The sequence below is a fragment of the Tursiops truncatus genome, chromosome 16 (assembly GCF_011762595.2).
Source record: "Tursiops truncatus isolate mTurTru1 chromosome 16, mTurTru1.mat.Y, whole genome shotgun sequence".
NCBI lineage: Eukaryota > Metazoa > Chordata > Mammalia > Artiodactyla > Delphinidae > Tursiops > Tursiops truncatus.
In genome coordinates this window covers 30,868,139-30,885,058 of record NC_047049.1, presented here as the reverse complement: position 1 = coordinate 30,885,058, position 16,920 = coordinate 30,868,139, and the positions used below count along the sequence as shown (strand labels likewise).

Here is a 16,920-nt window from a genome sequence, read left to right as displayed (position 1 = left end):
CAACGGGAGAGGCCACAGCGGTGAGAGGCCCGCGTACCACAAAAAAAAAAAAAAAAGTTTTTAATTTTGATGAAGTCCAATCTATGCATTTTTTTTGTTGCCTTTTTGTATCATATATAATAAATTACAGGCATACCCTGTTTAATTGTGCTTCACTTTACTGTGTGTTTTTTACAAAATGAAGGTTTTTGGTAACCCTGAATTGTCAGGTGATGGTTAACATTTTTTAGCAGTATTTTTAAATTAAGGTATGTACATTATTTTTTCAGACATAATGCCTTTGCATACTTAATAAACTACAGTATATTGTAAACATAACTTTTATATGCAGTGAGAAACCAAAAAATTTGTGCAACTCACTTTATTGCCATATTCATTTTATTGCGGTAGTCTGGAAGCGAACCTACAATATTTCTGAGGTGTACCTGTACAGCTTAATCCAAACTCATAATGATTTATATCTATGTTTAGTTCTATACTTTTCGCTCTTGTATTTAGCTCTTCAATCATTTTGAGTTAATTTTTGTATATGGTGTGAGGTAGGGGTCTAATTTCATTCTTTTGTATGCAATATCCAGTTGTACTAGCACTGTTGGATGAAAAGACTAGTTTTTCCCCCATGGAACTGTCCTGGCACCTTTGTAACAAATCAATCGGCCATCCTTTTCTAGCTTCTTGAGTTGAATGTTTGGCACATTAATTTTCAATCTTTCTTACATTCTAATATTACCATTTTAATACTAAAATTTCTCTGAGTTCCTCTTTGCCTGCATCCCATCTTTTGACATGTACATTTCAATGTTAGACTTTGATATATTCTGTAAGTTCCATTTGGACTTTGTTCTTTGATCCTTGGATTATTTAGAGGTGTGATTTTTAATTTCTAAACATTTGTCTCTCTGTGTGTGTTACTGATGTCTAACATTGCTTTGTGTTCCAAGGACCTATTCTCCAAGGCACAGGTCAGCAAACTTTTTCTGTAATAAGCCAGATAGTACATATTTTAAGTTTTGTGGTTAATATAGTCTCTATTGCAACTACCCAACTCTGCTATTATAGTGTGAAAGCAGCCGTAGACACTGTGTAAATGAATGGGTATGGCTGTGTTCCAATAACATTTTATTTGCAAAAACAGATGGCAGGCTGGATTTGGCCTTCTGGCCATGGATGGTGGCCCATGCTCCAAGGTATCAATTCTTTGTTGTTTTGAGCCTTGCTTTGTAGCCCACTATGTGATTGTTTTTATAAATATTCCTTATAACCTTGCAATAATGTGCATCAGTTTCCAAAATTGATGGTTGAAGGGTGCTACATATGTTGTTCAAATATTCTACTTACAAATGTTTTTGGCTCCTTAGCGTATCTGCTACCGAGAAAAGTGTTTTAAACAACCTTGAGAACTAAGCCCGTGAACTGTCATCTTCTCCTTTATTTTTAATTTTTCCTTCATATTGTTCAAGGCTATGCTGGTTAAATAAGACAAGTTAAGGATCGTTAAATGTTCCAGCTAAATTGCTTCTTTCATCATTAAATACCTTCTTTATCTGTAATAATGTTCATCCATAATGAAGATTATTTTGACTGATATTAATATTGCTGTGCCAGTTTTATTTTGATTAGTATTTGCCTCATATAACTTTTCTGCATCTACATATTTTCAATCTTTTTGTGTAATTATGTGTTTTGTTTTAAATGAGTCATTCAATAGGTGTTATTCTGTGAGCAATACATTTCCCACGAGAAACAATAAAACAAGTTTTGCAATGGTCATAATGTTGAGGTTAATATTACTTTTTTACTGTATATGAAATAGTTTTTGTAAATTGAAAAATTTTTGAGATAATTGTAGATCTACATGAAGTTGCAAGAAATAATACTGAGAGACTTTTTATACCCTTTACTCTGTTTCCCCCAATAGAAACATTTTATGAAACTATAGTACATTATTACAACTGGGATATGGACATCTACTGATCTCATTCAGATTTCCCCACCATTATGTATACTTGTGTGTGTGTGTGTGTGTCTAGTTCTACACAGTTTTATAACATGTATAGGTTTGTGTATCTACCACCACATTCAAGATACTGAATAGTTCCATCACCATAAGGATCCCTCATATTGTCATTTTAAAATCACATCCACCTCCCTTCCCCTCCCTCCCAACCCATCCCTACACTCTCAACCACTAATCTGTTCTCCATTGCAAAAATGTTTTCATTTGAAGAATATTATTTAAATGGAATCCTACAATGTATAACCTTTGGGAATTGGCTTTTCTCACTCAGTGCAATTCCCTGGAGATTCATCCAAGTTGTTGCATGTATCAATCGTTTCCTTTTATTGTTGAGTAGTACACAGTTTGTTTAACCATTTACCTGTTGAAGGACATCTGGGTTGTTTCCAGCTCTTACAAACAAACCTGTTATGAATATTCATGAACAGGTGTTTTTGTGAAGATTTTTATTTCTCTGAGATAAATACCCAATATGCTGGGTCATATAGTAATAGAGTTTATTTCTGGGTTCTCTATTATGTTCCATTGATCAATGTGTTTATCCCTCTGGTAATATAACACTGTCTTATTACTGTAATTATATACAGTCAGTCCTCCATACCCCTGGGTTTAACATTGGAGATTCAACCAACTGTGGATCAAAAGTATATTTTTAATTCCAGAGAGTTCCAAAAAGCAAAACTTGAATTTGCCATGCACCAGCAAACATGTAGCATTTACAATGCATTAGGTATTAAAAGTAATCTGGAGATGATTTGAAGTATTTGGGAGGATGTGCATAGTTTATATGTAAATACTATGCCATTTTATATAAGGTGTTTAAGCATCCACAGATTTTGGTATCCATGAAGGGTCCTGAAACCAATCTCCCAGGGATACTGAGGAAGGCCTGTAGTAAGCCTTAATATCAGGCAGAGTGATTACTCTCATTTTAGACTTCTTTTCCATTGTTTTAGCTATGTTTCCATATGAATTTTGTGTCTTTCCATATAAATTTTAGGGTAAGCTTATCTATGTCTACAAAAAAAAATGTTGAGATTTTAATGGGAATTACATTAAAACTACAGATCAATTTGGAGAGAAATGGCATCTTTATTATATTGAGTCTTCCTTCCAATCCATGGACATGGTATTTCTCTCCATTTATGTAGGTCTTTATTTCTTTCACCAGCATTGTGTAATTTTCAGTACACAAATATTATACATGTTTTTTAAAGTGTATTTCATTTTTGTTGAGTGATTATAAATGGTATTGTGTTTTTAATTTTGGTTTCTGCACATTAATTATTAGAAATATAAGCATTTTTTTGTGTTTTGGTCTTGTATTCTGCCATCTTCTTAAACTCACTAATTAGTTCTAGGAGTTGTTTGTTTGTGGTAGATTCCTTGAGATCTTCTACATAGACAAACATGTCATTTGGAAATCAGAACAGTTTTATTTCTTCCTTTCCAATTTGTATGCCTTTAATTTCTTTTTCTTGCCTTATTACAGTGTCTACAACTTCTAGAACTACTTTGGTTTTCTGTTTGTTTGTTTTTTTAACATCTTTATTGGAGTACAATTGCTCTAAAATGGTGTGTTAGTTTCTGCTTTATAACAAAGTGAATCAGCCATACATATACATATATCCCCATATCTCCTCCCTCTTGTGTTTCCTCCCACCCTCCCTATCCCATCCCTCTACGTGGTCACAAAGCACTGAGCTGATCTCCCTGTGCTATGTGGCAGCTTCCCGTTAGCTATCGATTTTACATTTGGTAGTGTATATATGTCCATGCTACTCTCTCACTTCGTCCCAGCTTACCCTTCCCCCTTCCTCGTGTCCTTAAGTCCATTCTCTACATCTGCATCTTTATTCCTGTCCTGTCCCTAGGTTCTTCAGAACCATTTTTTCTTTTTTTTAGATTCCATATATATGTGTTAGCACACGGTATTTGTTTCTCTCTTTCTGACTTACTTCACTCTATATGACAGACTCTAGGTCCATCCACCTCACTACAAATAAGTCAATTTCATTTTTTTATGGCTTAGTAATATTCCATTGTATATATGTGCCACATCTTCTTTATCAATTCATCAGTCGATGATCAACTTAGGTTTCTTCCATGTCCTGGCTATTATAAATTGTGCTGCAATGAACATCGTGGTACATGTCTTTTTGAATTATGGTTTACTCAGGGTATATGCCCAGTAGTGGGATTGCTGGGTCATATGGTACTTCTATTTTTAGTTTTTTAAGGAACCTCCATACTGTTCTCCATAGTGGCTGTATCAATTTACATTCCCACCAACAGTGCAAAAGCATTCCCTTTTCTCCACACCCTCTCCAGCATTTATTGTTTGTAGATTTTTTGATGATGGCCATTGTGACTGGTGTGAGGTGATACCTCATTGTAGTTTTGATTTGCATGACTAGTGATGTTGAGCATCCTTTCATGTGTTTGTTGGCAATCTGTGATTACCTCCGAAGCCCGAGCCTCAGCTCCCAGCCCCCGCCCGCCCCAGCAGGTGAGCAGACAAGCCTCTCGGGCTGGTGAGTGCTGGTCCACACCAATCCTCTGTGTGGGAATCTCTACACTTTGCCCTCCGCACCCCTGTGGCTGCGCTCTCCTCCGTGGCTCCAGAGCTTCCCCTCTCCGCCACCCGCAGTCTCTGCCCATGAAGGGGCTTCCTAGTGTGTGGAAACCTTTCCTCCTTCACAGCTCCCTCCCACTGGTGCAGGTCCCATTCTTATTCTTTTGTCTCTCTTTTTTCTTTTTTGTTTTGCCCTACCGAGGTACGTGGGGAGTTTATTGCCTTTTGGGAGGTCTGAGGTCTTCTGCAGCATTCAGTAGGTGTTCTGCAGGAGTTGTTCCACATGTAGGTGTATTTCTGATGTATTTATGGGGAGGAAGGTGAACTGCACGTCTTACTCTTCCGCCATCTTGAAGCTCCTCCCCCTCAGATCTATTTTCTATTTCAATAATTCTCTCTTCAGTTGTGTTCAATATACTATTTATCCCATTCCAGTTTCAATAAATGCAGTTATCATTACCAAAAGCCCTATTTAGTAGCTTCTAAATTGATCTGTTCTTTTTTTCCCTCACAATAGTTTCAAATTCTCCCATTGGCTCTTTAGTCATTTTATGTATACCTATTTAATCTCACACAGATTCTTCTATTATTTCTGCATCTTGGGGTACTAATTCTCCAAGTTATTGTCTCTGTTGATTATCCTTCATGGATTAACTTTTTGTGTTTCTAATGTTTTTAGTTAAAGTTCATTTTGTGGGGGAGGGTTATTCCTTTCTGCAAGAGTCTCATATGCCCTCAGCAATGAGTGTGATCCTGATTTTCATTTTTTCAGGGCTCTTGGGATTCTATGGGTCCTAGATCAATTTTTATGTTAATTTCTAAGTTTATGGTTTCCATACATAGGAAATGAAATTTGAGAACTTATACCTGTCTCAGGAACAGGCTTTGGGATTCAGTTTCTCATAGAAGATATGTTTTTACCCCCACTTAGAACCTAGGAAAGATAGCAAGATTTCTTGTCCCTTCTTTCAGCCACTGGACAGAGTTTTTCTAGTCTTTTCTTTTCTTTCTTTCTTTGTTTTTTCTTTCTTTCTTCTTTCTTTCTCTCTCTTTCTCTCTCTCTCTCTCTCTCTCTCTCTCTCTCTCTCTCTCTCTCTCTCTCTTTCTTTTTTAATGATTAGGAAGCCCTTTGAAGGAGTTCACTTTATGCAAGATCTCAGTCTCCAAGGCCACGGCCACAAATCCTGAACCTATATAGCTGTTACATGGGCATAAAAAAACCACCAGCCCTCAGTACCCCAAATCCTGGCCCAGTCTCAGTGCCCTCTGCACAGTTTTGCCACCATCTGAAGCTTAGTTTCATGGGTTTATGTTCCCTGTTCTTTTCTGATAATGACAATTTCCCTATCTTTTCTTTGAGCTTAACTCTGTATTTTTAATTTGGAGTAAGAGGAAGGTTATATTTTTTTCCAGTAGTTCTATGTTTGTAAAAGGGGTCCCTGCCAGTTCAGTTGCCAGAACAAGAAAGTTGGCATATAACACATTTTTAAGCCTGAACATAATTGTTTTACTGCTAGAATTTCTAGATCAGAAGTCACACACTTGCAGCTCTTGGGATAAACCCAACCCACAGATGTGTTTTGTTTGGCCTGGATGCTTTTGGCCTACACTTTGGGTTTTTGTTTTGTTTTGTTTAAAAACAAAGTTGGCTTCTCATTTGAGAAGCCAACTTTTAAAAATCAAGGAATTTCACATAAAAATCCAGATTTTCTAGTTTTTCTTTAAAAATGGAAAGATCTGGCAACAGTGGGCCCATCTTCTATCATTTACAACCCATAGCAGTTAAGTAGCACCTGCTCTCTACAGTCAGGGTACACGTTTTCCTGGTTGCTAGAATCTATCTCCCACTCCTCAGGGTCCCATCCAGGCATTTCACCCATTGACATTACCTGCTTGGTCTCTACAGATATTCTAACTTGCTCTCCCAGCCCAGGACTACAAATTGCATCCAGATTTCAAATGTGAGTTGCCCCAGTAGACTGGAAGCTCCATGGGGGCAGGGACTGTGGTTGGCTCATTCACCACTCTATTCACACCCAGCACAGTGTCTGGCTGGTGGTAAGCATTCGGTGCTCTTGGATTTTGAATTAATTAGTTAAAGAATGGATGAGTTATTCTAAAAATAAACAACCCAACAGTCCAAACAATTCTGCAGCAGAAACCTCTCCAAAATGTTGGCAGCCCTGAAGTCCTTAATGTTTAAATCCTGAGAATCCTGTCTTAAGTAATCACAGGCAGTGATGTAGCAAGTGGAAGTTTGTTATTTCCCATACGGTTTTCAACAAGTCTCTTAATTTTCCTCCGCCGCCAACTCTCCTTTGGAGAATGGGCAAAAATATCAATACTTCTCTATCTGAGGGACTAACACTAAGAAATCCAATGTTTCTCAGAGAAGCTGTGCTATATACACATGTGAGCCAGTAATGTTAGGGCCTGGTGCAGCCGAGTCAGCATGGGAAAATCTTAAGTGCACCTGGAGAGAGACTGGGGTGTAATTTCCAGAGATGGGTTATTGAATGACAGCTTCCCCCTCGGTCCAGTGAGAAATTTAATTTGCTGAGGACTCAACACAGGAAGCATTTGCCGATTAAAAATATGTCTAAACAGATGTTCTGCTTAGCCTGGAAGAAGGATCTTAATGCAACTGTCATTATTGGATTTTCTTGGATTACTACTATCTGGAATTGGAGTCCCAATAGAAGGATGTAATTATTTATTATGGTCCAAGAGGCCTGCATCTGAAGAGGAGCAAATGCAGAGGAGGACTCCCTTCAGGGGTGTCTGAAGGGATTTAACATGCTGGGGGCGGGGTGGGCTGGGGATGAAGTCCATTTAAATTCTCTGGCTCTGGGAGTGTACCCTATCCTCTCTGAAAATCCGCCATAGCTATTCGATGTTCCGTTTCCAGCTGAAGGCACAGCCGTATTATAAATGGCACAGCCTCCTCAAGCAAGGAACTGCGGATTTTCGATTAGTCAACCGGTCCCTCCTACACTGGAAGTAAACACCCTGACAGTCCAGCCACCTGCATAACCCTCACCCCACGGGTGATGGGCAAATTCGCACCTTGCCTGTGGCGATCTTGAAAGGCTCAGTAAAGGGGGAGACTGTGGATTATTCTGCACGATGGTTCCCAAACCTGGCTGCACATTGGACTCAATCAGGAAGCTTTTAAAAAATTCTGGTGTCCGCCCCCCTGCCCTGAGATTGGGACTCAATTGGCCTAGAGGACTGTCAAGGCATCTGTGCTTTTTCAGGCTCCCCAGGTGATCCGGATGCATAAGGAAGTGTGAGAACCACTGATGTAGCCCAAAGATTAAGAGCAAGAGATTCAGGGTCAGGGGGACTTAGGCTCAAGGTAAATGCTGCCATTCACTACCTGTGTGGCTCTAGATGAGCCACTGTCCCCTGAGATCTCCTTCCTGCTGCATGGTGATGTCATGGGCATGGAACCAGGCAATGAACATCAAACGTCTGCTGTGTAAGGGCTCGACGAGAGCTGCAGTTATCACCATCACATCTGCATTTGGGGACAGGCTAGAAAGAATGCCTAAAGTCAGGTTCAATGGTTACACCCAGATATGCTGACATAAGTGACATTCAGGGGTCAGGTGAGGCTCTGTGCCCAAGTTTGAGGGATCCCTGCTCTCTGGTGCAACCTGATTCCATTATTATTTGCTGCAGCACAGAGCCCTTAGGGACTGCTACAGAAAGTGAAAGGTCCATTCTCTTTTATGAATATGGTTCTGGAAATCAGGCTCTACCAAAACAGTCGCAGCTTCATTTGAGGAACGGTTACACACTCCATTTCATTAATCCCATTATCGGCCCCGAAATGCATGCTGAGCTCTCATCTCCAGGGTAGGAAGGCTCCTCAGACCAGTCTGCCAAGGGGTGCCGAGTGAGCAATTCCCCAAGGCCCCCCAGACCTCCCCAAAGCTGGAAGCACAAATCCCCGCCATCAGGGCTGAGGGGAGCAACATAATACCAGGAAATACACCTGGTCCTGCAGCCAGCCGACCAGGGGCTTCCCTCAGATCCTTTCTCCTGCTTGGGCAGTCCCTTTTTCTGGGGGTGGCGGAAGCGGGGTGGGTTGTGATTAAAGGGGAATCTGAGATTGACACAACTTGCCTTATCTTTAATTCAAACAAAAACAAGAGACACCCAGGCTGGCACCTGACAGTGTCCTGGAGGGACAGATGGGAAGGCTGGGGGAACAAGCTAGAAGGGATGGCCTTCACCTCACCTTGGGGGTCTCCTTCCTCCTCAGGCTCACCCTGGATGCTTAAAGACCTGCTCGTCTGCTGCTGTAATACAGAGTGAAAGGACTGGCCTAACCTTGACATTATCCTCTTGAAACACACCAGGATCATTTGAGGGGCTGCAGACTATGGATGTAGCCAGCTGCAGGGGTGTGCGGCATGGGTGGGGCAGTGCTGTCATCATCCTCCTCAAGACACCCAAGAAGATCTCTCGTCGCCGTGTGAGTACCGTGTACAACCCAACCAGAGGCAGAATTGTAATGGGCTGCGGGAGCCTTATTCCTTCCTGTCTTCCTTAATGGTGTTTCTGTGCAGCTGTTAAACAGCTGTGAAATCCCAGTCCAGAGGTGGACAATGCACTTTTCGTGCTGGATAATCTAATTCTTGGAGGTGAAGGTGGAGAGAGAGAAGGGGAAGAGCTACACTCATTGGGTACCTTTTAAGTTCCAGACACATGGCGATGAGCTTTGCATAAATATTGTTTCTAATTCTCTCCAAACCTTAGATGAAGAGCTGGATAACTTATCCAAGGTTGTAACTACTAAGTGGCTTGCTGGGATGCAAACCCAAGTGTGTCTGACTGTTCAAGTTTATTTGGTTGGGTAATATGATGCCCAAAAAACCAGTAAATATTAATATTAAAAATTCTGACAATAGCTATTGCTGGTGAGCAGGAAAGATGCAGGGAGGGAAGGCAGTAGATGGTCTCCAAATATGGCCACAGCTCTCATCCCTGTAAGTTCATGCCACTTCTCACATTAAGGGGTGGAATCTATTTTCTTTTCCTTGAAGCTGAGCTGGCCCTTTGGCTTGTTTTGACCAATAGAATGTGGCAGAAGTAGCATTCAGAGTCCATGCCTTAAGTGGACGGGTGGCTTCTGTCTCCTCTCTCTGGCAAGCCAGCCACCATGCTATAAAAAATCCTTAGACAACTAAATGGTGAAGGTCCATGTGGAAAGACAGCACGTGGAGGCACAGTGAGGCACCAAACATGTGACTAAAGCTTTTTTTGGCCCTCTCGGCCCAGCCCAGCTGCTAGATGAATGTAATCAAGTGAGTGACCCCAGCTGACGTCAGCCAAAGAACCACCCCCGACAGCCCAGTCAATGCACAGAATCATGAGAGATAACAAATCACAGTTTGAAGTCACTAAGTTTGGGGGTGGTTTTCACGCCATAATAAATCACTTAAATCGTGAAGGAAAAATTAGGTGTGGCATCTACATCACTGAAGGGTAATGGCAAATCCTTCTGGTTTCATCCTCACACCCTGTGTCCATTTTCACCACTAAGTGCTGGTCATCTGCGGCCAAAATGAAGTGACACGGATTTTACCAGGTGACTGGGAGCCTGAAAACGCCTAAGTCAAAATACCTTTGAGAAAGCAAAGCAGAAAAATACAGATTTTAAAGGGGCCCTGCGCACGGTCCCAGCAATACTTGGTGCGACTTAAAATCAGATGCACGTTTGTCAAATGGTGGTGGTGGGGATTGTGAGTGGAAGAGTCTGCCTCTCTCTAAAGGAGATCAGACTGCTGAGAGGGGATCAGCAAGCCAACAGGAAAATGGGCCAAGGACAGGAAGAAGCGAGTCACAGAAGTGCACCCCCAAATCACTGACAAAGGTAGGAAAAGACGCTGAAAGTCACCAGGAGTCAGAGAAATACAAATTAACTAATAATAAGCTATCGTTTCCATTATTAAAAACACTGATAATACCTAGTACCAGGGAGGACATGGTGAAAGGAGCACACTTACACCTTTTGAAATGCATTTTAGCAACATCTATTTAAAACATACTAAGTGTGTAAGGCTCTATATTCAGGTATTTTACTGCAACATTGTTTATGATGGCAAAAACTTGAAGTTATTATTAACTGATAAAAGAAGGATTGAATAAATTATGGCCCATTCATACCAGGAATATTTTGCAACTATTCAAAAGAATAAATTGAAGTTATACAAGTGTCTTGGAGGGGTTTTCCATGAGGTACTGATGAGTGAGAAAAGCATAATGCATAAAAAACACGTATCAAATATGATCCCTTCTTAAAAAAAAGGACAAAACATATCTGTATATATGTTTATGTGTTTATATGTATGTTTATGTATGCATATGTATACATCTCTGCATCAGTGTATATGTGAACATATGTGCATGGAGAAAAATATGAAAGGGTGAAAACAAAGTTATTAGCATGCATTACCTGGGGAAGAGTAGAGGGGTAACATGTGGAAAAAAGAAGTGAAGGAGGAAGCCAAATTAAAGGGAAAAGAAAAAAAAACAACACTAAGAAAAGTATATGATGATATCATCACATCTGTACATTACTGTGAAGTTATATATATATTGTGTGTGTAAAATATAAAATAACATTAAAGAAAGAACATAAAATGAAGTGAATAATGGTTTGTACTTCACCTCTACAGAAACATCCCTGAAACACAGGATTCTGGCATTTTAAAAATGATTCATTTTGCTCTGCGTTAATTTTATGTATCAATAGAAGGAATGCCCTTGTCGGCAACAAGCCCTGATTCCTGCAGGATGCAGGCTGGACAGAAGCCCAGCAGCCCTTCTCCTCCAGCACAGCTTCTGAACAGGAAAACCTTCTCCAAAACCAAGATGCTTCCAGTGAGGTGCCTCCCATAATCTCCACTAGAATCTCTGAGAGCGCATGCGCGTCTGGGCGCTGGTGTGCAGACAGGCAGAGGTGGTACCTCCAGGCAGGCCTCTGCCACAGACAGCCCCCCCGCAACTGTCCACGGGGTCTCTAGTCTACACCTGCCTCCCAGTCCCCACCCCAGCTTTAGCTCCCTTCCTTGCTTCCCAGGCCCACTCATTCTGTCAGACCCCTGGTTCCCAAAGCCCCGTCATCCCTCCTCTCCGTCCTCCGGGCCTTCAGCTCGCCAGCCAAGGGCTACAGAGAAAAGTCACGCCCAGACTGCAGAGTCTAACTGGAGGCCATCCAGTCCCCGAGCAACCAAATACCACCCTTATACCTTTCTCTGGCAGACGGCCCACCCCACTCAACAAAAGGCCTCACTGCCCCCTCATTCACAGACTTCACTGCTTCTAGTTCACTAAGATTGAAGTAAAAGGTACAATAAGAGGTTCCCAAAGCCAGGATCAGGGATGGGGGAGGGAAATGGGTGCGACTGGAACTAGATAGTGGTGATGGTGGTACGACATTGTATATGTACTTAATGCCCCGAAATGGTACACATTAAAATGGTTAAAATGGTAAATTCTAGGTTATGTGAAATTTACAACAACTGAAAAACAAAGAGTACCCCAAGGCCTGGTGGGGCCTCACATTACCCTCTCTAGCTTCCTCACTGCTGGTATTCGTGGCTGTAGCATTCGACCAGCTCTCAGATGGCTGCTCTCCAAGCCCACCTAAAGGAACAAAGAAGAAAAGAAACGTGAGGACGCACCAGCCTTCTTTGCACCAGCACCATGAGATGAGGGAACAAACCTGGTCACCTGGGGGATGCTCAGAATCACCAGTGGGTCAGTAAAGATCTGTTAACAAAGGATGACTGGGCCCCTACTCGATGCTCAGGCCAAAAAGAACTTGCTTTCTTATAACCATGAACATACTTCAGAAATTATAAATGTAGCCTCCTCGATCAGTTCAAGGGCACTTGGAGTGAAACATATAAAGTTAACAGGCGAATCCCAAAGTCAGCTTCCTAACCCCCAACTCCCTGAGAAAGCCCAACGCAAACCGGACACTCTCAAGTTCTGGAGTCCCCCGCACGGGATGCAGGGAGACGTCACCAGTGCCACTCCTAAATATGTGATGTGACAGTTGCTGCTGCCTTGGCTTATACAGGCATCCTGGTTTCCTCTTTGGGGTGTGAGTCTCCTTTTAGAAATTGCTCTGCTTACTTTATAAATCAGACTCTGCCGACACTGCCTCAGTCAAGGGCAGTGATGCACGTACTCGTTTGCTAGAAACCAGATTCACATCTGTCCCCACCAGGAAGATGGTCTATCACCATCTATTATTAGACCTACTGTGAACCAGGTACAGTCCCGGGCAGCAGGGATTCAGCAGTGAACAGGACAGACAGTGCCTAAGTTCCAAATGGGCAGTTGGACAGTAAATGGTAGGTAAGAAAATAAAGGAATAAGATGATTGCAGGTTCAGAAAATGCTCTGAAGATCAAACGCAGTATGTGGTAACGCGGCCTGGAGCAGCTGCTTAGAAAGCGGTCAGAGAAGGCCCTTTAGGGAGGTGACAGTTGGGTTGAGACTTGGAAGACAAGAAGGAGCCAGCCACACAGAGATCCGGGCCAGCGGGTCCCAGCTGAAGGAGGATCAGGAAAGAATCTGGATTGGGAATGAGCTTGCCATGTGGAGGGGCTGACCGTGGTGGAGAGAGGGAGGCTGGATCCTCAGGGATATTAAGAATATAGTTGGAGGCACAGCAACAGGAGAGGCTGATGGCTTAGATATGAGGGACTGAGGGGGTCCCGAATGATGCCTACATTTGGCAGTTGAGCAGCTGGGTGGGTCGGGACACCAGGGAGCAGATTTGAGGACAAAGCCTGTGTCCAGGAGAGACTATCATACACGTGAAACCACACCAAAGCACCTACAGGACAATCTACTCGTGCAAAATATTTCTTGCATTTGTTTAGAAATCTGCAGCTTACAAAGCAGTTTCCCCATCTCCCCTTTGACCTTGATGAAAACACTCTGTAGCAGAAGTGTAACCCCATTTTACAGAGGAGAAAACTGAGATTCAAAATGATCAGCCCCGGGTTGCCAGCCCGTAAAGGAAGCTGAGGGCTCAGGACAGTCTCCTGGTCAGAAGCCCGATGATATTTCCTGTGCTCCATAGGTCACAGGCTTCCAGAGGTGCTCAAGGAAGGGTCCCAAACATGGAACCCAATGCCCTGGCCCCTGACAACCACGGAAGACAGCCCTGTGGTCCTGCATCCCAACTCCTGACATGCAGACCACCTCTCTCCCTCTGGTGACTGACACTGGCGGTGGACCAGGCGCGCGCAGATATTTTTACATGCCTTCATCCTGCTCGTCCGCTGCCTTTCTGGCCAAGTCAGAATCCACTAACACACTCCCTGCAGCTGCCGGGGCGTTCGCTGCCAGCTCCCAGCCCTCTGGGTATTCTTCCAGTTGCGATATCATTTCCTCTAGGGCTAAAGGTCAGGGGAAATCCTGATGGTATGAAAATCACTGGCCAGCAGAGGAATGTGCCCTGTGCAGACTGAAGGAGAGCCTGAGGCCAAGGCTCCCGGACTAGCTTAGTCTTCACTCCCTGTGTAACTGAGGATGAGACCTTGGGTGTTAGTACTTTTCATCTGTCAAATGGGCTGTTCCAAGTTCCGAATGAGGTAATGGTTTGTTTAGGCATTTGCTCATTCAACAAATGTTCATCCGACACCTGCTGCATGCCAGATGCTGTTTCTGCTGCTCAGGATATGACACTGAACAAACTCTACCCTGACCTCATGGAAATTATATTCTGGTGGAGGGTAGAGGAGAAAATGATAAACAAACAGGTGACTAAATATATAAGTCGGTTGTTGACAAGCGCTATGAAGAAAATAAATAAGGGCGAGGGGAACAGTGAATGCTAGGGGTGAAGGATTGCCATTTCATACAAGGCAGAAAAGCAGAAGCCTGAAGAAAGTGAGGGAGAGGGTCTGCAGATATCTGGGGAAGAGCATTCCAACTGAGGGGACAGCAGGTGCAAAGGCCCTGGGGTGGGAATGTGCTTGACAGTATGGAGGTGGGTATGACTGGAATGGAATGAGCCAGGGAAAGAATAATAGGTGATGAGGTCAGTGAGCAGTGGAGGGTCTGGGGGGGTCAGCTCCTGGGGGACCTTGCAGGCCATTTTCAGGATTTTGGCTTTTATTCTGAGAGATCTAGATGGGAGCCAGAGGACGTGAAAGGGTTTTGTAACTGCACTGGCTCTGAATATGATCCGGGTTATTAGTAGCGAACAGGAGGGGAACACAGGAGCTGGGATTTGAAAGGAGGTTCTGCAAAGCACCAGTCCATCATGGAGGGTTGGAAAGTTTAGACCTGCTTGGCTCCTACAAAAAAAAAAAAAAAAAAAAAAGACCTGTAAGGATACCTGAGCACAGCCTGGTTCAAGGTTAGCTGGAAGCTGTGGTTGAGGGAGCGATGGCTGCGAGAGATTGATATTCAGCTTTGCAGCAGGCAGAGGAGGTGGGGGGATGAGGACTTCTGATTCCCTTGGCCCCCTGGCCCTTGGGGTTACAATGGGAGCAAAGCTCTGGAGCTGGGGGGAGACCAGGGGCCCCCTAGCAGATGGAGGTGGGGAAGGAATCAGTGTTTACTGTGTGCCAATTACGGTGCTGACCATGTGCTGGGAACAGTGCTAAACGCAGAGTTTTGTAATTCTAGCCTCATGAAGACTCAGCGACAAAAGAGCCACAAACATCCTCGTCTCACAGATGTGGAAACAAGGTTCCAAGAGGTGAAGTGACTTGCCTGTCCTGAAGGTACAGAGATGGTTAGTAATGGAGAAGCTGAAGGTGGGTCCTGGCGGACCTCCCCAGATCTGTGCTCCTTCCCTCAGCCTCAGACCCAGAAAGAACAGGAGAACAAGTGGGATGTCTTGCGGGGGGGTGGTGGTGGTGGTGGCTGTCTATTCCCAAGGGAAAGCCACTGATGAGACTGGGGTCACAGCAATTAAGAACACACATCCCTTCTCTGTCACCCTTACCAGCAAGAGACTGGCAGCTCTCGTCATTTCTCCAAAGGGCAGCAAATCGCATGCTTCTAGTACAGCTGAGCCTGGGATCTACCTGGAGTGAATGTGATTTGGCCACTCCCCTGATGAAAACCCTGCCAAGGTTTCCCACTGCCCTCGGGATGAATTCTAAGCCCTAACATGACCCATGAGGCCCACCCCTGTGATATGGCCCTGCTGGCTTCCTCCAGCCGGTACCTCAGGGCTTCCTGCTACTCCCCCACTCCCACTCTGTGCTCAGCCACCTAAGCTCCTCACGGTCCTCTTGGATTTCCATTCTCCTCTTGTTGATGCGCCTTCCTCTGCCACACCCACCTCTTCATCTGGCCAAATCCTACTGGACCTGCAAGGCTCAGCTTGAACACCACTTCCTCTGGGAAGCCTCATTGCTCCTCTTGGGTTAGAAGCCCCCTCCTCTGTGTTACCAGCACCCTGGGCCTTTTCACATCCCTTGCCACAAGTAATTGGGATCTCCTGTCTACTCAGCTGATCCCCTAGTTTAGTTTTTAGCATCCTGAAGAAAGGGACCTTGCCTTGTCCAACAGTAAACACCCAGCACTGTGCCTGGCAATAAATAAAATATGTGATTGATGGATGAATGGATGGATAGACAGATGGATGAGTCAGGTAGACAGTGCTTACAGAGAAAACCCACTCATTTCTAACTCATCATCACTGACGGAAAAGTTTGTCTTTTTCAGCTTATGGAGGGAGGGAAGTAGATATTCTTGGAACAATGGCTTTCAACCTTCGCTACACTTCGGGATCATCTTGGGAAGCTTTTTAGAAAAGTACTGAGGCCTGCATCCCACCCCCGGAGGTTCTTATTCGATTGGCCTGGGCCTTGGGATTTTAAAAAGCTCCCCAGGTGATTCTAAGGTGCAGCCGAACTTGAGATTCTCTACTTAGAGAACCCTGTAAGAGGTAGCCTCAACTCATGATGTTTTCTTAAAACTAACCTCCTTCCTCCCCAGCTCACCAGGAATGGAAGATGTGGAGCTGAAGACAGACATCAAGTACTAAGAAAAGTCATTTCTCACATCTAAATCAATGGAATGTGTTGCTCCATTTCAGTAAAAGCAAGCAAATAAGACAGGTGTGACTGTGGCTATAACTGCAGCCATAAGCACGCAGAACAAGGAAGAGAGAAATATAGTCTGATGCAGACAAAGATTGGGGGCAATGGGGGCAGGGAGTATTCAGGGTGTAGGGATATCTTTTTCCTTGGGTGTAACTGCAAGACAAAAAATATTTGAAAAAATACATATATATGCCCATATTTGATCTTTGGTTAATTACCTCTTCAGTGAG

At 43.5% G+C, this 16,920-nt stretch overlaps 1 protein-coding gene across 1 annotated transcript in view; it reads right to left on the bottom strand.

Annotated features, from left to right (window-relative positions):
• Nucleotides 1-16,920, bottom strand: part of TLL2 (tolloid like 2) — a 129,564-nt gene that overhangs the window by 54,735 nt on the left and 57,909 nt on the right. Inside the window, exon 3 of the mRNA XM_019939865.3 lies at nt 12,174-12,251. Within this exon, the coding sequence (XP_019795424.1) occupies nt 12,174-12,251 (78 nt within the window). The remainder of the gene's footprint in view (nt 1-12,173; nt 12,252-16,920) is intronic.